The sequence below is a fragment of the Suricata suricatta genome, chromosome 16, assembly GCF_006229205.1.
Source record: "Suricata suricatta isolate VVHF042 chromosome 16, meerkat_22Aug2017_6uvM2_HiC, whole genome shotgun sequence".
NCBI lineage: Eukaryota > Metazoa > Chordata > Mammalia > Carnivora > Herpestidae > Suricata > Suricata suricatta.
The window spans coordinates 17,855,208-17,879,230 of NC_043715.1; the positions used below are offsets into that span (position 1 = coordinate 17,855,208).

The 24,023-nt window shown below is 38.9% G+C and overlaps 1 protein-coding gene across 2 annotated transcripts in view; it reads right to left on the reverse strand.

The window, feature by feature from the left end:
- Positions 1 to 24,023, reverse strand: part of LRRC36 (leucine rich repeat containing 36) — a 35,742-nt gene that overhangs the window by 5,391 nt on the left and 6,328 nt on the right. The window contains exons 3-9 of one of the 2 annotated variants that reach the window (XM_029925314.1): positions 16,972 to 17,099; positions 14,188 to 14,233; positions 10,123 to 10,563; positions 8,048 to 8,337; positions 4,332 to 4,497; positions 3,029 to 3,174; positions 2,122 to 2,245 (exon numbers count right to left, since the gene is read on the reverse strand). In XM_029925314.1, the coding sequence (XP_029781174.1) occupies positions 2,122 to 2,245; positions 3,029 to 3,174; positions 4,332 to 4,497; positions 8,048 to 8,337; positions 10,123 to 10,563; positions 14,188 to 14,233; positions 16,972 to 17,099 (1,341 nt within the window). Of the gene's footprint in view, positions 1 to 2,121; positions 2,246 to 3,028; positions 3,217 to 4,331; positions 4,498 to 8,047; positions 8,338 to 10,122; positions 10,564 to 14,187; positions 14,234 to 16,971; positions 17,100 to 24,023 lie in introns of both variants that reach the window. The other variant, XM_029925313.1, reaches the window with a different exon arrangement.

Genomic DNA, 24,023 nt, shown 5'->3' on the forward strand with positions numbered 1-24,023 from the left:
GAGAACTAACACTGAATACGGTTTTGATCTTTTGTGTGCCTTGGCCACTCACGTCTAGCTCAGCAAGACAGTCGCCAAAGTTATTTTGACCAGGAAATGGCAATCTCCAGCCTCCAGATGCAAATCTTGTTTACTGGCTCACTCAACGGAGTGATAATCCTTGCCTGAGGCAGACAGAAAACTTGGCAGGCCCCGACACATTTCCACTCAGGTCTTCATTCAAGCATTTCATTTCAAATCTTCTGAATGTTTGGAAATTCTTTAGAATTATTTATGTGATATTTTAGGAAATGCCTTTGCTATTAAATTAATAATATTAGGATGTAAAAATCCGATTGGTGATTGCTTAGGGTAGAGAGTAGGGGAAACTCACTGCACAAGGGTCTGAGGGAACTTTCTGGAGAAACAGAAATGTCCTACATTTTGATTGGGATAGAATTAAAAGAGTATATGTATTTGTCAAAACTCATCAAATTTAAGGGGTGCCTGGGTGGCTCAGTTGGTTTAGCAGCCGACTTTGGCTCAGGTCATGATCTCACAGTTTGTGGGTTTGAGCCCTGCATCGGACTCTGTGCTGACAGCTCAGAGGCTGCAGCCTGCTTCTGATTCTGTGTCTTCTTCTTCTCTCTGCCCCTCCCCCACTCCTGCTTTGTTACTCACTCTCCCTCAAGATTAAATTTTTTTTAGGCACCCCTCAAACATTTTTTAAATGTTTACTTATTTTTGAGAGAGAGAGAGAGAGAGAGAGAGACAGGGACAGAGACATGAGTGGGAAAGGGGTAGAGAGAGAGAGAGAAAGGGAGACATAGAACCCAAAGCAGGCTCCAGGCTCTGAGCTGTCAGCACCAAGTCCAAAGCAGGGCTCGAACTCACAAACTGTGAGATCATGACCTTAGCTGAAGTCGGATGCTTAACTGAGCCACCCAGGTGCCCTTCATGCTCAAACATTTTTGTTAACAGCTTATTTAGATTGATATCATCCCATTGGAATGACACCAGAATCAGTATAATGTGGGTTCGATAAAAGCAGAGTTGAAGTCAAAGTGATTTTTATGTTTAGTTAATATTTGGTTAACACTCTTTAAAAAGGATGTCTTAAAGGTTGCAGGCAATTCAGAGAAGTATTATTAGAAAGCGAAACAGAAAGAGTAAAATCATCATATGGCATTATGGGACCTAAAGAAATGTGTCATTGTTGTTACTAAATATAGTTAATGTTTAATTATATGTTTAAATATACTTATGTTTTAATTAGTAAAAAAAAAAATAAAACCTCAGCAAACTTAAAATGTGTGCATTTTGTTGCATGTGATTTACTTTTTAAAACATGAAGTCACTGGGGTGTGTGGGTGGCTCAGTTGGTTAAGCAACCAACTCTGGATTTTGCTTCAGGTCATGATCTCACAGTTTGTGAGTTTGAGCCCTATATCAAGTTCTTCACTGACAGTGCAGAGCCTGCTTGGGATTCTCTCCCTCTCTCTGCTCCTCCCCTGCTCTCTCTCTCAATGTAAATAAACCTAAAAAAATCAAGTCACAAATTTTATTTATTTTTTAAAAGATTTTATTTTTAAGTAATTTCTATACCCAACATGGGACTCAACTGAGCCAGCCAGGTGCCCCTCACAAAACTTAATTTTAAGTTAAAATTATATGTATAGGGGTATGGTGAAAGAAAATATTTGAAAAATAAGAGTGGCAGTAATTGCAGGGTAATGGGGTTATATTTTCCTTATATTTTTCAATATTTCTATAAAGAACATGATCTTTTTGTAAAAGTAAATCTCTATACCCAATGTGGGGCTCAAACCCACAACCCCAAGATCAAGATGTTATGCTCTACTGACTGAGCCAGCCAGGTGTCCATATGATCTTCTTCTATAATCAGAAAGTGTCAATCTCAAAAATAATGACACTAATAACATCTGCACTTGCTTTACACTCACAAAGAGCTTCCTATGGTAACTCAAGCCATGGCATTACAGCTCTCAGAGGCAAGCTGATTGTTTGTCCTCTAGATGATAAAGCTAATTTGTGCTCGCTTCGGCAGCACATATACTAGATGATGAAGCTAATTAAACGGGTCATCTATAAACACACCACATGTTGCTTTCCTGAACTCACCATAAATATGGGACTGATGTCCACTCACAGTCAAGGTGGCAGCACCTTCCTCCAACTGCTGGATTTTTTCTGACAAAATGAGGTTTTCCTCTAGCACTCTGACCAGTTTTTGCTTCAAACTTTCCTTTAGATCAGAAAACAAAATACAAGTCCATTAAGAATCTGAAATTCTGAGGAGTGCTTTTAGAAGACTAAAAGATACTTTTTTGTTTAGTTATAAATTGAATGGAGGTCAGCATCTCTCTTTCTCATTAGAATTTTAATTCACTGGTGAACACAGCGTCACTTGGAGTTGCAATCTTTCCTGTAATTTATCCACTACTTTTACAGAACAATTGCTAAGTGCTTCTTTTGACCAGTGGCCAGCATTCTGAGTCACTTATCTAAAGTTTCTAGAAGAAACTCAAGTTGGTATGTGAAAATTCTCTGATGTTAAGAACAGGGATCGGGGGAAACCTAAGGATATGAGTCTCTTATGCCTTTCCGAAAGGCCACAGCCTAATGCTCTAGGAGTGGCCCCCAGTTCAGGACTCTCTGTTCCATCAGAAGGGAGGAAAGACAATCCACAAGACATCTACCTTCCCTCATTAGAATTAAACCATAATCTTCCAAAGTATGAACATAAGTATTTTCATTCTAGGGTCATTTTTTTCCCCAACTTTTTCTTTAGAGTTTTTGGAATAGGGCTAGGATTAGGGAGTTATTCCTGCAGAACTTCCAAGTTGTCCCAACTCTGGCAAAAAGTTTTGTGTTCCTGATTTTCCCAGACTGATTTCTCTGTATTTTGGCTCAGGAACATTTAAGTCCATGGTAATGATGATCTTTATGGCATAAAGCTGTTCTAGTCTTGCTGCTCTGTCCTTTTCTAGTAAAGGAAGTATAGGAAAGGAAGATGAGAAAGGCATACCATGTCATTAGGGACCACCTGCCCAGCCTCCTTCAATTCCATCTCTCTCCTGTGGAAGGTTTTTGATGTGTCTTCAGGATGTGAGTGACACCACTGCTGGGAAGGAGCAGGGACTACCAAAGTCAGAAGTAAATCTCGGGCAGGACCTGCCAAAAATTCAGGTTGGGCACACAGGCCAATCTTAAAAACTAAAGCACAGAATTCCTAGTCAATACCTACCAGCTCCATAGGACAAATAGAGTAATCTAATATTTCCTTTTTATAAGAATTTAGGGGTACCTGGGTGGCTCAGTCAGTTAAACATCTGACTCTTGATTTTGGCTCAGGTCATGATCTCATGGTTCATGGGACTGAGCCCTGCATCGGGCCCTGTGCTGACAGCATGGAGCCTGCTTGGGATTCTCTCCCTACTGTCTCTCTGCCCCTCTCCTCCTTGTGCTCTCTCTCTCTCTTCTATCTCTCAAAATAAATAAACTTACAAAAATTTTTAAAATAATTTAGTAAGTAGCTGTAAGAGGTGTTTCATAGTGGATAAGAAATTCTATCCCATATCCTCTGTGGAGAAATAATAGTAGACCCTCATGAGGAGACCCTCAATAGCCCTGAGCTATTCTCTAGTCAATGAGGAGTGGCTCCTGAGGATAATTTCCTACAAAATGAAAGCAAAGAGTCAATGTGGGAAAGAAACTATTTTTCCTATATGTCCCTTTAGAAATTTGAAATAAAAAAATTAAGTACAAACAACTGTAAAGTTTCTACCTTTTCCTCAATGTTTACCACCACCAAAAGCTCCTTGAACTCTTCTTCCATTAAGCAACAAATAAACATGTGGGGGCAACATCTGCAGAACAATTTTCCCCCCAAGTTTCTAAAAAGAGTCCAAGTCATTTACTCATTCAAAAATTTCAAATCATAACATTTCAATAGGCATCTCAGAATTTTGATGATCAAACCCAATTTTTGTTGTATTCACTATCCCAAGGATCATAAAATCCCTTTATGATCATTAACACTGCCATGCTCTATTTTACATCTCAGTGCTCTACACAGTACCCAAAGACTACCAAAAAAGTCACATAAGGAACAATACAATTAGTACATGAGGGAAGATTGTTGATAAAACAGGGAATATTATGAGGAAAAAATGCAGATTTGTCAATTACCATGCCACTGAGAAATTTTAGTAAGGGATTTTGGGAACAATTTTCCTTGCAACTTAAGGGGGCTCAGTGGCCTTTATAGGAACATAGAGCAGAACCAGGGTCTGAGCCCTTCTCCAGAAGCTGAAAATGCATTCGCTTACCAAGGAACTTCTTGTTAAGGAGGAGGGAGCCAGAGCCATTCCAGTGCTTATCCACAAGCTCCAAGAGCTGTCTGAGGACAGTGGCCACATGGGAGGTTCTGGCAGAAACTGGGGGACTGTGGTTTCCTGGTAAACCATGCAAACTGCCCAGGTCACTAGAGAGAGGCTCAAGAAGAAAAGAAAAAAAAACCTTTTGTCATTCTTACACAATAAGGGAAGTAAGACTCTGGACAGTTAAAGTGTTAACATTAAAAAAAAGAAAAAAAGGAGTGCCTGTGTGGCTCAGTCAGTTAAAGCGGCACCTTCAGCTCCAGTCATGATCTTGAGGCTCGTGAGTTGAAGCCCAGAGTTGGGCTCTGTGCTGACAGCTCTGACAACTGTCATATCTGTCATATGCTGTCATATCTGACAACTGTGAAGCAGAACATATTAATGACCTGAGTCACACACATGACCTATGGTTAATAGGGAAAGGCATTACAAATGGGATAAACATTTTATTCAACAGCTCTGTACCGAGCACTGATCATGTGCACTGAGAGTTCTGTATAAGGACTGTGAACATATGAAGAGGAAAACTTTAAGAAGTTAACCTGACTGGGGAGAAAAGTCATAGAAAGTCTATTTACCCAACAAGGGCACTTTAGAGGAGCTTGTCAAAGAGAATATTTACTGACATTGGTTTTTCATGTGTTGGTAGTTTTGTGTATCATGGAAAAATTTGGAAATTTATATATGAGTTTACTCATTTTCTTTCATTTATCACAATGTGGTGAGAGTTGGGGATAAATTTTGAGTGTTGGAATAATTTTGTTACTTTTTATGAGTTGTTTAATTTTTTAAGTTTTTTATTTTAAAATTATTTATGGGGCACCTGGGTAGCTCAGTTGGTTAAGTGTCCAAGTTCAGTTCAGGCCATGATCTCACGGTTCATGAATTCAAGCCCCATATCAGGCTCTGTGTTGACAGCTCAGAGCCTGCAGCCTGCTTCAGATTCTGTTCTCCCTCTCTCTCTATCCCTTACCTGCTTGCACTCTGTCTCTCTCTCTCTCTCTCAAAAATAAATAAACATTAAAACAATTTTTTTAGTTTATTTCTTTATTTTGAGAGAGAGAGAGGCAGAGAGAGGGAGAGATAGAATGTCAAGCAGGTTCTGTGCTATCACTGGACATGGGGTTTGAACTCATGAACAATGAAACCATGACCTGAGCTGATACCAAGAGTTGGATGCTTAGCCAACTAAGCCACACAGACGTCCCTGAGTCTTTCAAGTTTTTAGTAAATTAGAAAAGACATAGAGTGAGCGGGGGAGGGGTAGAGAGAGAGGGTGACACAGAATCTGAAGCAAGCTCCCAGCTGTCAGCACAGAGCCCAACGTAGGGCTTGAACTAATCTGTGAGATCATGACCTGAGCTGAAGTCACATGGCAGATGGTTAACTGACTGAGCCACCCCAGCGCCCCACCTCATGGGTTTTTTAAATTACTTTTTATATTTTGCCTATGATTCCAAAGTCAGTTGTTCAAATTTTCTAAACACAAATTCATATTGTGTATCATGAGATTATTTTAACTTTTTAAATGGTTTAAGTAATTTTCTAATATCTTTCTAGAAACTGAGGTGTATTTTTAAAAATATTTATATTCAAGCAGCTCTTTCACAGCTTTCCATATAAAGAAAAATAGTATCGGGGTGCCTAGGTGGCTCAGTTGGTTGAACATCTGACTCTTGATTTCAGCTCAGGTCATGATCTCACGGTTCGTGAATTCAAGCCTGCTTGGGATTCTCTTCTTCCTTTCTCTCTGCCCCTCTCCCACTCTTTCTCTCTCTCAAAATAAACTTTATTAAAAAATATAGTATCTAGGGGCGCCTGGGTGGCTCAGTCAGTTAAGAGTCCGACTTCGGCTCAGGTCATGATCTCGCAGTTTGTGGATTTGAGCCATGTAAATGTTTTACCTAATTATAAAACAAGATTAGGGGTGCCTGGGTGGCTCAGTTTGACTTTGGCTCACATCATGATCTCACAGTTCATGTTTGAGCCCCATATGGAGTCCTGTGCTGACAGCTCAGAGCCTGGAGCCTACTTTGGATTCTGTGTCTCCCTCTCTCTCTGGCCCTCCCCTGCTCATACTCTGTCTCTCTCTGTCTCAAAAATAAACAAACATTAAAAAAATAGTATCTAAAAGGAAAAGAGAAATGAAAGTTTTAAGATGGTCCAGGAAAATGCATTGAGGTTTTAATTGCTGTTTTAACCCTATAACATGAAACAGAGATAAAAACAATTTCCTAGATGGGGTGCCTGGGTGGCTCAGTTGGTTAAGTGTCCAACTTCAGCTAAGGTCATGATCTTGTGGTTTGTGAGTTTGAGCCCCGCATGGGGCTCTGTGCTGACAGTTTGGATCCTGGAGTGTGCTTTGGATTCTGTGTCTCCCTCTATCTCTGCACCTCCCCCATCCATGTTCTGTTTCTCTCTATCTCTCAAAAATAAATAAAAACATTAAAAAAATTTCCTAGAACATGTATTATTATTACAGCATCCCAAATACCCTAAGTATTGCTGTACCTTCACCCTAAAAACAACACAGCGCTCTTGTCTGGAAAAATAGGCATTGGTGGCTGAAAATGGAAAAAAAGGGACCAAATAGCCAAGAAAGTACCACAAGACTGCCCCCTTTAGTGCATAAAAATTATAATGACCAAAAATTTTGAAAACTGAATAGTAAGTATTTAGAGTAAAAAAAAAAACCCAACAACCAAAATAAAACAAAACCCATGCCAATGTGCAAAAAACTTTCCAAAAATTGAAAAATAAGTAGTAGCTGTTTTTTGTTTTGTTTTGTTTTGTTTTTTACTAAATCTTTTGCTTCCTTACAGAGTAGTAAATGATTGAATGACAAATGGTTCCTATGACAAAACATCATGGGTTCAGGGGAAGAGAGGGCTCTGAGAGCGTGGTTCCTTTAACTAAAAAGAAGGCTTTATGATGGAAGTAAGACCTGAAGAAAAATTAATAATCAAACAGATGAGAATGGAGGGCATTCTCTGTGGAGGAATGACGGCAAAAGCAGTGACAAAACTTACTGAGTAAGAACTGAATAGCAATAAAGTTCTATTGTATACAACACTATTGTGCTATATATTGGAATGGCTCTTGATTTGTTGTTCATTCTCTGAACCACTCTCAACTAAAAATCCTTTGGATAATCTAATTCATCTTCTGCTCACTCCTACTTTGGAAAAAAATTGGAATAATTTTAATTTCCAGACAGATAAGTAGTGCCTTTAGAATAAAGGTCTCTAGCAAGTTAGTCATGTATGGTTAAAGCAAATGTGTGAGCATGGTAAGATTATAAATATCAGTGCTACAGAGTTCACTCTCAGCCAATCCAGAACCCCCAGCAACTTCTGCATTCCCTGCTGTGGTAAACTGTCTGCCACTTCTTATTATCAAAGTATGTCCTCACAATAGTTATGCTCTGGAAGTAGATTAGAGGATGTTCTCACTGTGACGGAAATGAGAAAATGCAGCAGAAGGGTAATGACTTTCCCAAGGGCAGAAGGATCACAGGCTTTAGCCTGGCAGTATTAACCACTGGCCTCTAAAAATCCCTTTGAATTTGTCACGTCCTTGGTCAGAATCACTGCCAGCCCAAAAGAACCCCACTGTAGTCTTTGATAGGCCAGGTTTCTTGTACAAGCAAACAAACCAATACTTGCCTTGCTGCCGGCAGCATCTCGGAAACCAATCTTTGGATTCAGGGTGGCAAGGATATTGTCCTTCTGTTTGAATCCTCTCCTTGATGGGCTTAATGACCCCTTGGTCAAAGTCTCTCTGTTTTCTGAGGTCCCAGTAGGCAACAGCAGTGTCCGTAGAGGGTCTCCCAGGGCGGAGTTATTTGGGAAAGAACCATGTGCTGGTGTTAAATCACTGAGACTGGCAGATGATTGTTGTTCTACATTGACCGGCAAAGCAGGGTCACTGTTGAAGTGGGTTGTGGCATAGAGATCTGTGAAGGAAACAGCCGGGGAGGTGACCCTGCCTTTTAACATTCTCATATCTCACTTCGAACCTTACCCCATCTGGAGTCCAATGGTCATAATAACCACTTCCTACAATACACCCTCAACTCTCTGGATCCTTTCTCTTCCAGCCCTCCACCTGACAAAACCCAATTCTGGCTAAATCCAACTGTCCACATACTCTAGGCCTACATAAGGGCCATACGCAGTGGCTGGAGAACAATAGGCATCTCTTCTCACTGTCTCAGTGAGCTCATGACCACTGTCTTGATTGGGCCCTCTACTGCCCAGTTATCCTAATACACTACTCGTCAATTTACTATTCTATTCTCTGAAAGGACAATTTAATATCTCTCTTCTCCTTAAGCTTTCAACACCTTTTCCCCCTTCTTCACTCTTAGATTCTGACCTCTTTATTTTCCCGAGAAAAACAGGCAAAGAAAACATCTACATGATCCCAACTAAATCTACCAACTCACCTGGATTTGTATTATAAATTCTCTACCTTCCTTTTATAATAAAAATTGAACTATCTGTGCTTCTGTCTAAGGCAACCTTTCCACTAGTGGACTGGATTCCATCCTCTTGGCTACCTAAGGATTTTTTTCCTTGTAATTGTCCCTTTCTCTCGTGCATCAGTGGTTTTCCCTCTACTGGATCATTTCCATTACAATTTCCTTGATCCCAACCCCCAACATCCACAGTTCCCTTCCTCTGCTTCCCTTCTCTGCAAACCTCCTTGAGAGCACTGTGCATACTCCACAACTACATTGACTCTTTCAGTTCTTTCTTGAACTCAGTAAGTGTTTTATTAACCACGTGTTTCTTAAAGCTGCTTGCTAATAGGTTGCCAAATACCATATATCTCATCGGAGAAGTTTTTCCTGATCATTCTATCAAAACATCACTTCATCCTTATTAGTCTATACCTTACATTATTTTTCTTCCCAGTACTTATCATAACTTGACATGTATTTATATGCTAACTTGTTTATCATGTCTTACCCCTTTAGAATGGAAGCTCCATAAAAGTAGGAATTTTTTTTTTATTGTGGCAATAGATAAATGGAACTTAATTTTTGTTTGCTACTTTATCTGCAGAGCAACATCTGGCACACAGTAGGTATCAATAAATTATGTTGAATAAATTAATAAATGGACTGGTCTATGTCATTTACCCTGAAACTACTCTTTTCTGAAAAAAATAACTCAGAATAGAAGTAATTGTGGCCAGAGAAGACTAGCTGCTACTAGAAATATGTTCTGGGATGCTATTTAGCTCAATTAACATATACTTATAAAGCTCACATTTCTGTAAATTTTCTTTAATATATCTGTTATGTTAAACTCATAACCTGCAGATTTTTGGAGGTTTCATGGGCTAGTGATACTCCAAAATAAAATTTAAGAAATCTTAATGCAAGTTAAGAAATGTTAATTCCAGGGGTGCCTGGGTGGCTCAGTCGGTTAAGCAGCTGACTCTAGCTCAGGTCATGATCTCACGGTTTATGAGTTCCACCCCCGCTTTGGGCTCTGTGCTGACAGCTCAGAGCCTGGATCCTGCTTTGGTTTCTGTGTCTCCCTCTCCTTCTGCCCCTTCTCCACTTACGTTCTGTCTCTCTCTATCTCTCAAAAATAAATAAATGTAAATATATATATACAAACACACATATACATATCAGGGGAAGAGAGATGTTAATTCCAAATTTTTCAGTTATAACTCTATCTTCATGCCTAGGAAAAAGGCTTATAAACTGATAGGAAGCTATTACCTGAACTAAGCTTCAAAAGCCTTCCGGTGCTGAAGTCAGGGTTTGACAGAGAAGTCAGTAAGTCTCCACAGGAATGGGATGTGGTGGCCTTCATGTCATTTGAAGGCTTTATGTTATATTCTCGGTAGTTCTTGCTTCTCTGTGGCCTTTTGCCAGGACTTCCGTGCACGAATAAATTTTGAGAATAATGACTATCATAACTTTCTAGACCAACATCTGAAGGTAACTGATAGGGATGGATCTGGCTAGAATCACCCACATCTAGGCGTTTACCCAGTGAGACATCATGCGTAAGCTGGTAAGTCTCAGGTTTTAGTATCAAGTCCTTTTCTGGAGAAGAACCTGAAGACTTATTGTTCAAAAAAGATAGTCGGTACCCTTCTCTAGTCGTCTTCTCTGGGGATCGAACTGTGGATTGATGAGGAGAGTAGCGTCTGAATTCTAACCACCACCACCAAGGGGAAAAGAAAACACAAAATACAATGAGAATTGTTGGCTCAATTCAGGTACCTCTGTTCACTGGACATACCTCTGTCTACCAGAAAAAGTTCTCAGGAATAGATGGTTTATAATTTCGTTAAGTAGTAGCATAAAGTGATAAAAGGACTTTTACATAGAATGACGATAAAAAATGATGGATAATGAGTAAACAGTAAAGAATCTCTAACATTCTGGAGATAAACTTCATGTCACCCTAATCCCCTAGGAATTTCCTCCTAAAGCTACAGTATCAGAATTTTCTAAATGCTGCTTTCTATTTTATTTATTTATTTAAAATAAATTCTTCACACAATGTGGGGCTCAAACTCATGACCCCAAGATCAAGAGTCACATTTTTTCTGTCCGAGTCAACTACGAGTCCTTCTAGATGCTGTTTTCATATAAAAATTATGGTGCACCCCATATGACAATAGTTGTAATCTTGTGTATTCAGTGTATAGACAATAGTTCGTAGGTCTATCATTTCATAAACTACTTGCAATAAAACTAAGCTCACTACCACTTCCAATCTTCACTCAGAGGTTCTAGGTTCATACACTGGGAAACAGTATCCTAAGCCAATTAAATGGCAGGGATTCTAAAACCTATGAAAATCCCTAACTAGCTATAAAGCATTTCTTTCAGACAGCTATCTGTGACATCTCTAAAAAGCCTCAGAGTGAAGCAAGTAGAAGTCTGTATGCTCTTGGAATTTTCAGAGTTTCATATGCTTAAAGGTCTTCCTTAGGAAGCAAAAAAATACTATCCCTGAGTTAGTCATATTAACTTAAAAAAGTGGAACCAAGCACTTTTTATCTGTATAGGACCTATAGAATATCAACGTTTTACTCAGGGTCAGCCTATACAGTGGGGGAAAGGTTGTAGAACAATATCTTTACATAACAAAAATAATCTAACAAGTGATGAGATTAGATGATTTAGACTGTGTTTCCTGTTGAAGATATTAAAAAAGTGAGACAATACATGCTCTTAAAAGCATCAAAGAGGGGGCACCTGGGTGGCTCATTTAAACATCTGACTTGAGCTCAGGTCATGATCTCACAGTTTGAGTTTGAGCCCTGCATCGGGCTCTGTCTGACAGCTTGCAGCTTGGAGCCTGTTTCAGATGCTGTTTCTCCTCTCTCTCATCCCCTCTCTCACTCATTCTTTCTCTCTCTCTCAAAAAAAAAAATTTTTTTTTTTTTTTAAGTATCAAAGAGCTTGTTAGCTGGTGAGGAATTTCTAGGCCAAAATCTAGTTAATAGCAAGGACTCACATAGGTAAGTCTATCACTTAAAGTCACTTTTGCCCTCAGAAGTTTTAGGGTGACAGGGACAGAAGTAAAGTTCAGCATCCATCCAAAGTGAGGAGTATTACAAACCAACTCTCTCCCTGACCCTCCCAAACATACACATGAAGATGAAACCCTGAGCAGGACACAACCTTGGGAGTAAAGATAAACTGGAAATAAGCCAGCCCTTGTACTGACTGGTAATCCAGGTTTGCATCATCTGAGTGGGTCCAGGGAACCTCAAGCTTTGAGCTTGGAATAAAGTGATCCCAGAATGATAGTGTCCCTGGTACCTGGTAGAAGCAAATGAAAATCTGACCTGGGAAATATACCATTATGTAAGACTTTAAATGATTCCTACAAATAGCTTTTTCAAATATATAGCAAAAAGCCAAAGCAAAAAAACGAAAAAAGTAAATAAGACAACACAAGTAAGTATGAGTAGAAAAAAAAGGCAACAACTTCAGATATTGGAATTAACATACTGCCTATGCAACAGCTGTTTACTATGTTTAAAGAAATATAAGATAAACTGGAAATTTCCTGTTTATACAAACTGACCCAGAAGAATTGGGGAAAAAAAGCAAATAAAGCTTATAGAACTAAAAAATAAAACTATTGAAATTAAGAACCCAGCAAACAAACATATTAGACACAGCTGAAGACAATGTTAGTGAACTTAAAGATGGGTCAGAAGGAATTATCCAAAGTGCAGATTAGACCAAACAAAAACAAAAGATGAAAAATATAAAAGAATAAGAGACAAAGTAAAAATCTCTAACATATATTTATTTAATTAAGAGTCCCAAAAGTACAGAAAGAAAGGACAGGACACAAGGACACAAACAAGATTTGAAGCATTTTTCCAGAATTACTGAGACACAATTCACAGATTCAAGTGTAATAAACACCAAACAGAATAAATAAAAAGAAATCCATATATCATATTGAAACTGAAGAAAGCCAAAGACAACTGGAAAATCTTAAAAGCAGCCAGAGGAAATAAGACAATATCCTTGCAGGAATGACAGACCTCCAGCTGACTTCTCAAAAGCAAAAATAAAATAATACAGTGGAATACCTTCAGTTTTCTGAATGAAATAACTGCCAAAATACTCTTTAAAAATAATGGTAATGGGGCAGCTGGGTGACTCAGTCAGTTAAGCATCTGACTCTTGATTTCGGCTCAGGTCATGATCTCACAGTTGTGAGATCCAGCCCCATGTGGGGCTCTACACTGGGCAGGGAGCCTACTTAACATTTTCTCTCTCCCTCTCCCTCATCCCCTCCCCCCACTCACACTCTCACTTTCTCTTTCTCTTTCTAAAAAAAAAGAATAGTGAAGTAGAGGCATCTTATACAAACAAAAACTGGAAGAATTAAACACAGTAAACACACTAAAGGAAATTCTAAAAGATGTACTATAAGCTAGGGAAAAGTTATCTCAGAAGGGAAATCTAAGATGAAAAAAAAGAAAGGAACAAAGTGGTAAATACAATGATAAATTTAAATGAACACAGACTGTGTAAAAACAATTTCATATGGCTTTAAAAATATAGAGAATTAAAATCTATAATAATAATATGTAGATCAGGAGAGGCTGAAAGAAGTAAAATACTTTAAATTATCCAAGAGAAAAGTTAAGGTATTGATTAATTTTTTTAAAAGTTTTTGTGTTTATTTTTGAGAGAGAGAGCAAGAGCGAGCGAGCAGAGTATGAGTGGGGAGGGGCAGAGAGAAGGGAGATATAGAATTTGAAGCAGGCTCCAGGCTCCACGCTGTCAGCACAGAGCCCGACAGGGGGCTCAAACTCACAAACCAGGAGATCATGACCTGAGCCGAAATCAGATACTTAACCAACTGAGCCACCCAGTGCTCTAAGGTATTGATTAATTTTTTAATTATATAAGTGAAGGGCACATAGTGTACTTTATGGAATAATAGTAAAAACAGTGAAACAGTGTTGAACTACTTGTAAACCAGTAGATGGGAAAAAATGGATGAATAAAAACATCATAAATCCAAAAGAGGACAAGAAAGATAAGAAAAAGTAAAAAAGAACCAGCCAGCCAGTACAAATAGTCAAGAACAAAGGAAGTCAGAATATCTATTCTTCAACCGGTAAAGCCTTACAGGTCACTAAGCATCCAGGGCAGCTCCCTACAATAGCAGGAAAGAGTTAGTTGACCATGTAGAGCTCTAGGGCTGAGACACCTCCATCTTCTCCCAAATCTCATCACATCTGGATTTCTCTGATTAGTGTGGAGAAAAATACTCCCTGTACAAATATTTACCATTTTCTTGGTGACTGTCACTTGGGATCTCCCCTCTTGCCACTTCCTGCAATGAAAAAAAAGTTTGTTTAGGAAAAGGTAGTCAGTGGGCATTCTGACATGAGCTTACTAGACCAGGGGTTCAGAATACTTTCCTTTTAGTAAGCAAGTCCATCCTTACAACCTAGGGAAACAGACCTTCAAGCAAAGGTCCTAGGTTAAGCCTATTTTTAAAAATTTTTAACATTTATTTTTGAGAGAGAGAGAGAGAGAGAGAGCACAAGCAGGGGAGGAGCAGAAAGAAAGAGGAAGGCACAGAATCTGAAACAGGCTCCAGGCTCTGAGTTGTCATGAAGAGCCTGATGTGGGGCTTGAACCCAGAACCATGAGATTATGCCCCGAGCCGAAGTCGGACACTTAACCATCTGAGCCACCCAGGTGTCTCTTAAGCCTATTTTTAAATAGCCACAGTACAAAAAGATTCTAGAGCTGCTTTGGAGTAGGTAAGGAGACTCTCTGAAAAGACAGAAAAGCCTCAGTTGGTAAAAGACATACCAAACAGTGAAACACTTTATTTTTTTCTGCTTAAAGCAGAACAGAAGTTAGAATGCTCACATTTTCCAACTTTATTTTTTGTTTAAAGAACTATTGTACTTATTTTACCTTCTGATAAAGCTGAGCAGCAACTGCAGGTGCTACTGAGAGTTTTAAAAGGCTGAAAATTAATTTAAGGCATAATTACACAAGGATTAATACAAAATAGAAAGCCATCTAGGGTTTGCTTTTTTAAATATCATCTTCAAGCTTTCAGTATCCTTTTGGTAGTTATGGAAAGGAAGAAATTTTATTTCTTAAACTAAAAGAATAGATAGCAAGATATTTAATTTCCTTTTCATCTGTCACTTCAAGCAGTTTCAATGAAGTTGGGTTTTTTAAATTTAAAAAGTCCTATTTAATTTTAACTGTATACTATTGTTTCCATTTCCTTTATTTTTTAAATTTATTCATTTATTTATTTTGAGAGAGAGAGAGAGTGAGCAGGAGAGGGGCAGAGGGAGAGGGAGAGAATCTTAAGCAGGCTCTGTGCCCAGCACAGAGCTGTACATGGGACTTGATCACATGATCATGAGATCATGACCTGAGTCTAAACAAAGAGTTGGACGCTTAACTGACTGAGCCACCCAGGCACTTCTGTCTCCATTTCCTTTAAAAAAATACTAAGATTTTTTTAAATGGTAATTGAGATGTTTCTAATTTACCTCAAGAGAATCTCCAAAAAAAGTAACCAACTAAATGCTTATTTATCTTTCTATACTGTATTATAAATTCAAACTGAAAAAAATCTTACTTTTTACTAATATAGTGTTGATTATCCAAATGTGGATTAATCAGAGACTTCTTTTTTTTCTCCTTCTAGCTATTTTCAGCAATTTCATTGCTAATAACTTATCAAAGAAAATGCAGACAAAAGGAGAAGTTGAATATAAAGCAGGCAATTCTGCTTCCTGCATCATACTCACTCATATAATTTTTAAAAAATGTTTATTTATTTTTGAGAGAGAGACAGAGACAGAGCACAAGCAGGGGAGGGGCAGAGAGAAAGGGAGACACAGAATCTGAAGCAGGCTCCAGGCTCTGAGCTGTCAGCATGGAGCACAATGCAGGGCTCGAACCCATGAACTGTGAGATCATTACCTGAGCCAAAGTCATACTCTTAACCCACCAAGCCACCCAGGCACCCCATAGTCACTCATATAAATGAGTCTTATATAATGGTTGTATTCCCCTCACCAATTTTTTCACTAAAAACTTATTCTTAATTTTTGCCTCATCTTGAAAAAATAATCTCTACCTCCCAATTGTCCACAACTTCAATGCCATCTTTATCTCTAACTTTTCTTCTTTTATGTTCCAATAAAGAGGTAGCTTTGGGAAAGCTACCCTTGAAATGTTAAAATTCAGTAACTAAAAGTCAGAGGTAGAAAATGTAAGGCAATAAGGTAACAGGAGATGGAAATGTTGGGAAAAAGGAGAAATTTTATGTTTATTTTTATTTTGAGAGAGAGAGTGTGCATGCACACAAGTGGGGGAGCAACAGTGAGAGAAGGAGAGAGATAATTCCAAGCATCATGGAGCTGGACATGGGGCTCAAACCCACAAATTGTGAGGTCATGGCCTAAGCTGAAATCAAGAGTCCCATGCTTAACTGACAGAGCCACCCAGGTGTCCTGAGAGGAGAAATTTTAAAACCAGCCAAAACCTCTGTTTGAGAGCCAAAATACTTGGCATAAAATGTGCTAAAAGTTGTATACATACATATATTACATTTGATAACAAATTAGTAGGGGAGAGGGAAAAGGGAGATTGAAATTAATGAAGGGGTGCGTAGGTGGCTCAGTTGGTTGAGCGTTTGTTTGACTTCTGCTCAGGTCATGATCTCATGGTTCATGGGCTCAGGCCCTACGTCAGACTCTGTGCTGACAGCTCAGAGCCTGGAGCCTGTTTTGGGTTCTCTGTCTCCCTCTCTCTCTCCACCGCTCGTGCTCTTACTCTCAAATTTAAATAAAACATTTAAAAAAATTTTAAAAAGAAAGAAATTAATGGAGAAAGTCCTCTATATCCTGTCTGTTCTTTCCTTTAATTAATTGCTTAACTTACTTTTTTGCCCTCTTTTTCTTTTATAGGGTCTAAAATGCCTTTATCAAACAAATCCTCTTAGACCTTCATAAATAAGTGAGAGTCCAGTGACTTACTGGTGTTAATCACTGAGCAGTCAACAGATCAACAGGTAAGTGAATACAATACCTGTGTCCCCAGTGGGAAAGTGTCCAATTTCTGATCTGGTATTCCATTGCCCTGGGTTGCAGAAGTACTTGTTAGGGAATCCTTTATTTCCCGGTTAGGGAAGGGAATAAAAAGTCCTTTGTTTGAGTCTGTGTTAAAAGAAAAGGCATACAATGAAGCACTGACCAGATGTCAAAGGCAACATGTCTTATGGAAAGATACTGGAAGGCAAGTCACAAGATAGAGAGTTAGTTCTGGTGCCACCACCTGGAAATCATGTGAACTTGGAGAAATTGTTTAACCTCTCTGATTTTCTCCATTCTAAAACAGTGATAATAAAATCTAGGCTACCGGGGCACCTCGGTGGCTCAGTCGGTTAAGTCTCCGACTTTGGCTCAGGTCAGATCTCGCATTCAAGGGTTGGAGCCCCGCGTCAGGCTCTGTGCTGGCAGCTAGCTCAGAGCCTGGAGCCTGCTTCAGATTCTGTGTCTCCCTCTCTCTCTGACCCTCCCCCTCTCATGCTCTGTCTCTCTCTATATCAAAAATAAATAAAACATTAAAAAAAATTTTTTTTTAAATCTAGACTACCTGTCTCTTAGGGTTGAGGTAAGGTTAAAATGAGGGGTGTCAGGCTGGCTCAGTTGATGGAACATGAAGCGTGCAACTCTTGATCTCAGGGTTATGAGTTTGAGCCCCACACTGGGTGTAGAGATCACTTAAAAAGAAATCTTAAAAACAAACAAAACTATATCCTAGTCCTGGCCACCCAAGAAACTGTTATCAAAAAGAGCCGCTTAGGAGGTACCTGGGTGGCTTAGTTGGTTAAGTGTCCAATTTCAGCTCAGGTCATGATCTCACTGTTTACGAATTTGAGCCCCGCATCAGGCTCTGAGGTGTCAGGCCTCCTCTTATCCTTATCCTATGGAACAACATTTACACTTCCCAGATGTCCAAGACCCTGCTCCATCCTGTTTCCTTCTACTGTACTTATATTCTTTTTCAGATTCTCAGGTTCTTTTTCTTTCAACCCCCCTCTTTGTATAAGCAAATTCCTCAATGTCCAAACTCTTTGCTGAATGCTACCAGACCTTCTCTTTATCACCTAAATCTGAATGACCCTAAATCCACTCTGGGGGCGCCTGGGTGGCTCAGTCGGTTAAGCGTCCGGCTTCGGCCCAGTTCATGATCTCGCGATTGTGGGTTCGAGCCCCGTGTCAGGCTCTGTACTGACAGCTAGCTCAGAGCCTGGAGCCTGTCTTCAGATTTTGTGTCTCCCTCTCTCTCTCTGACCCTCCCCTGCTCATGCTGTCTGTCTGTCTCTCTCTCTCTCTCTCTCAAATAAATAAAAACAGTAAAAAAAAAAAAAGTAAAATAAAAATCTCTACTCTGATCTCTGTTTTGATGTCCAGATCTCAAGGAGTGCCCCCCTTCCCAGACAAATAAGAAATTGATATTTTCTTGGGGTGTCTGGGCAGCTCAGTTGGTTAAGCGTCGGGCTTCAGCTCAAGTCATGATCTCATGGTTCGTGGGTTTGAGCCCCGTGTCGGGCTCTGTGCTGACAGCTAGCTCAGAGCCTGGAACCTGCTTCAGATTCTATATCTCCCTCTCTCTCTGACCCTCTCCTGCTCATGCTGTCTCTCTGTCTCTCAAAAAAAATTTTTTTTTAATTAAAAAAAAAAAGAAGTTGATATTTTCTAAACCAAACTCTTCACTTCTAGGCCTACTTCTATTGATACTCCCCACCTTCCACTATAAACTGCATCTCACTATTGGCATAACTATTCAACCAATCTCTCAAGATAGAAACTAATTCTTTGACTTATTAATCTCACATATTAATCAATTAACAAGTTATAGAATCACTTTTTTAATGTTTATTTTTGAGAGAGAGAGAGAGAGAGAGAGAGCGCGAGCACAATCAGGGAAGGAGCAGAGAGAGAGAGGGAGACAGAGGATCTTAAGCAAGCTCTGTGCTAATAGCAGAGAGCCCATGTGGGGCTTGAACACATCAACCATGAGACCATGACCTGAGCTGAAGTTGGACACTCAACCAACTGAGCCACCTGGGCAACCCTAGAATCACTTTTTGGGGGGAAAAGGAGGACCTTTATTTTAACTTTATTCACACACAGTACAATTAACCCTTTATAGTATGTCAAGTTGACAACCATCACCACTACCCAATTTCATTATCCAAAAAGAAATTCAGTTAGCTGTCACTTTCAATCCTCTTCTCCCTGCCAGCCCCTGGCAACCATCAATATACTTTTTGTCTCTATGGATTTTCCTACTCTGGACATTTCATATAAATGGAATAACATAATATTTGGCTTTTTGTGCCTGGCTCCCATCACTTAGAATGATTTTTTCAAGATATATATTATACATGTTTCAGTACTTCATTCTTTTTATGTCTGAATAATATGCCTTATATGCATCTACAATATTTTGTTTATCCATTCACCAGCTGAGGGACTTTTAAGCTATTATAGATAATGCTGCTTTTGTTCCTGTACAAGGATGATTGTGGTGAATTTTTCTTTGTTATTTTATTTTTCTTAAGATTTTACTTTAAGTAATCTCTATATCTACAACCCCTAGACCAAGAGTCATATGCTCTACCAACTGAGGCAGCCAGGCACCCCTTTACTGTTTCAAAATAAGATATCCATTAGATCAATATAGTTTAGGTGTAATTCTACTTAAAGGTAAAAGGAAATGGCTAAAGGAGTGAGCAAGACCCCTTTCAATTCAGAGTATGTGTGTGTGCTATATGCACATATATTCTTTTTAATTTTTTAATGTTATTTATTTTTGAGAGAGAGACACAGAATGTGAGTGGGGGAGGGTCAGAGAGAGAGGCAGACACAGAATCTGAAGCAGGCTCCAGGCCTTGAGCTGTCAGCACAGAGCCTGATGCAGGGCTCAAACCCACGAACTGTGAGATCATGACCTGAGCTGAAGTCAGCTGCTTAGCCAACTGAGCCACCCAGGCGCCCCTATATGCACACATATTACCTTTAGTAAGGCATTCATTGTTCTCCAACTATTGACCTTCTACCCAACATAAACTTTCTACTCAAACCACATGGTCACTCAACTGTCTCTACGGCCTGCTATACTCATTACCACTTTCACACAGTTGTGTACACGAATCCTACCAACCACAATGCTTTCCTCCTCCTCTCAGGCTATCCCAAGGTTCCACAGCCTTTAAGGGTTGATGACTTTGTTTCCACACCTGCTGCAAAACCTTTTCACATCTGCTCCTAGCACAGTCTGAGCTTCCATCGCATGTGCCCATCCATATCAGTGTTTCTCAAATTAAATGTTCTCACAAACTCTGAGATTATGAACCCAGTTTGAGAAACTTCAATTTAAGAAGCTCAGTATATAAAATGATATTTTAAAAAGCAGATTACAGGTGACAGTTTGGTAGCTTCCTGCAAAAATGAACATTTGGTATTTACCCAAAAGAATTAAAAACTTATGTCTACACAAACGCTGCACATGGATGTTTATGACAGCTTTTTTCAACATTGCCAAACCTTAGAAGCAACCAAGATGTCTTTAGTAGGTGAATGGATAAACTGTTGGTATATCCAGACAATGGAATATTATTCAGCACTAGGAAGAAAGGAGCTATCAAGCCATGAAAAGACATAAAGGAATCTTAAGTGGATAATACTAAGTAAAGAAGCCAATCTTAAAAGGCTACATATTTAACGATTCCAACGATATGACGTTCTGGAAAAGGCAAAACTATGGAGATGGGGAAGATGGCAGAATCTGTCTAATGTAACTATTTTGGAATTCTGGCATCTATAGAAGGCTTTCAGTTTCCAGGGGAAGACCTAGAGGTTAGTATATGTGCTGCTGAAGCAAGCACAAGACCTGGAAGTTAAATTGAAGTTAACTTCAGTCAAGTTCAGTTCTTAGCAGTAGCAACAACTACCTATGTCCCACCCCTCATGCAAAAGAATGAAGTTGGACTCTTACCTAAGATCATATATCAAAATTGACTGAGAATGGGTCAGACCTAAATGTAACACCTAAAACTATAAAACTCTTGGAAGAAAACAGGACATTGGATTTGGCAATGATTTTTTTGGATGAGACACCAAAGGCAAAGCAACAAAAGAAAAAACAGACAAATTGAACTTCATGAAAATTTAAAATGTTTTGCATCTAAAAACAATATCCACAGGGTAAAAAAGGAAATCCACTGCATAGGAGAAAATATTTGCAAATCATGTATATGATAAGGGATTCATACCCAGAATACATAGAGAACTAACTCCTAAAACTCAACAACAAAAACACCAACTTAAAAGTGGGCATTTGGGGCCACTGGGTGGCTCAGTCGGTTGAGTGTCTGAATTTGGCTCAGGTCATGATCTTGGTGTTCATGGGTTTGAACCCTGCATCTGGCTCTGTGCTAATAGCTCAGAGCCTGGAGCCTGCTTCAGTTTCTGTGTTTCCCTCTCTCTCTGCAACCCCACCCCTCCCTACTCGCCCTCTGCCTCTCTCTCTCAAAAATAAACATTTAAAAAAAAAACTAAAAATAAATAAAAGTGAGCATTGGACTTGAATAAATATTTTGCCAAAATAAGATATACAAATGGTTAATAAGGACATGAAAGACACTCAACAGGGCACCTGGGTGGCTCAGTTGTTAAGCATCTAAATTTGGCTCAGGTCATAATCTCACAGTTTGTGAGTTTGAGTCCCACATTGGATGAGCATGAGCCCTGTTTCAGGTGAGCACCACTTCTCTCTCTCTCTCTCTCTCTCTGCCCCTCACTCACTTGCGCCCTCTCTCTCTTCCTCTCTCTCAAAAAAAAAAAAAAAAAGACTGCCAACATCACTTATCATTAAAGAAATTAAAATCAAAACCACCAGATACTACCTCATACTCACTAGCATGGCTATTATTAAATTTTTAAAAACCCAGACAATTAGACATGTTGGCAAGCATTGGAGAAATTGGAACTGCTGGTCCAACTGTATGGTGGGAATATAAAATGGTACAGATGATATGGACAAAAGTATTGCAGTTTCTGAAAAAATTAAAAATAAAATTACCATATGAGGCAGTCATTTTGGGCCTATCCCCAAAGAAGTGAAAGCAGGGTCTTGAAGAGGTGTTTGTATACCCATGTTCATTACAGCATTATTCACACTAGCTAAAACATGGAAGCAATCCAAGTGACCATCAACAGATGAATGGATAAGCAAAATGTGATATATACAAACAATGGAATATTATTCATTCTTAAAAAGGAAGGGAATTCTGACGTATGTTATAACATCGATGAGTCTTAAGGACATTTTGCTAAGCAAAATTAGCCAGTCACAAAAAGACAAATACTGTAGGATTCCACTTATATGAGGTACTTAAAGCAGTTAAAATCATAGAGAGAGAAAATAGAATGGTGGTTGCCAGGGATTACAGGGAGGAGGGGGACACAGAGTTATGATTTAATGCACATAGCTCCAGTTTTATAAGATGAAAAGAGTTCTGGAGATGACAGTGGTGATGGTTGCATACCACTATGAATGTACTTAATACCGCTGAACTGTACACTTAAAAATGGTTTAGATGGTAAATTTTATATGTGTTTTGCCACAATAAAAACATTTGTGAAAAAAACCTAAAATTATGGGGACAGTAAAAAGATCAATGGTTGCCAAGGGTTCGAGGGGAAGAAGGGATGATTAGGTAAGCACAGAGTCTAGGGCAGTGAAATTATGCTGTATGATACTAAAATAATGGCTACATATCACTATATATTTGCCAAACCCATAGGATGTATCACACCAAAAATGAACCCTAATGTAAACCATGGGCTTTGGGTGATAATGACATGTCAATGTAGGCTCAGTAATTTTAACAAAAGTACAACTCTGGGTCAGGATGTTGGTAGTGGGAGAGGCTGTGTGTGTGAAAGCAGGACGTATATGGAAACTCCGTATTTGCTGCTCAGTTTTGCTGTGAATTTAAAATTGTTCTAAAAAAGCATATTTTTTTAAACAAAAGACTAATACTGCAAATATTTTTACATCTTTCAAATATCTTTCATAATCGCATCAAACAAGAATGCAAAAGTAAAGGATCTCACACTACTTGTGGACCTCTGAGCATATCCCTGTACTGAGTCCATAGCCCTGAGTTTGAGGAATACTGATTTCTACCATTCACTTGGAGTTTTCATATGCATTGCCTGGATTATGTTACTTAGCTCTTTCATGTTTGTCTCATGCTCCTAATGATGCTGCAAGTGATTCAGGGAATGGTTGCATTTTGGATTTCCAGAGTATATATATTATACCAGGATACATATATGGATTATGTGGATTTACAAAAACAGGAAAAATGTTTTGGTTGAAGAATAAAAAAAGTTTCACTAAAGAGAATGGACTTTGAGTTGGGTCATTAAAAAAAGGGTAGGATTTTGATTAAAGCATACCAAGCAGAATGGACAATATTAGTTCAAGGGTAGAGGAGGGATAAAGGAAGAGCTATCTGAAGAGGAGACAGTGGTTTGATTTGATTGCAGATTTGGAAATTGTCATTCGGAAACAGGAAATAGGTTTCAGGTTAGGTTGAAGAGATAAACTGTGGCCAGAATTTAAGGGAATCTTGTACATCAAATTAAGGAGTCTTAATTTACAAGGTGAGGGAGCTATGAAATATTTTGAGCAGGCAAGTATAATTATCACAGCTGAGTTTTATGAAAATTAATCTGACAGGAAAATACAAAATGAACTGAAGGAAGAGACCAGGAGGCAGTATGGTGTAATGCTCAGGAGGACTTTGATGACAGATGGGTCAGAGTTATTCCAGCTCTTCCACTTACTATATAACTAGAACAAGTTATTTTACTTTTTTGGGTCTCAGTTTCCTCACCTATAAAACAAGGGTAATTATAACCACCTTCAAGGTTGTTGTGAGGATTAAATAAAATAATGCACAGTGCCTGGCACAGGGTTTACACTCAATAAATGATAGTTATTACACATGTCTGTTAAGAGACCATTAGGAAGGGCAAAGGAAGGCTCATCAATTGTAG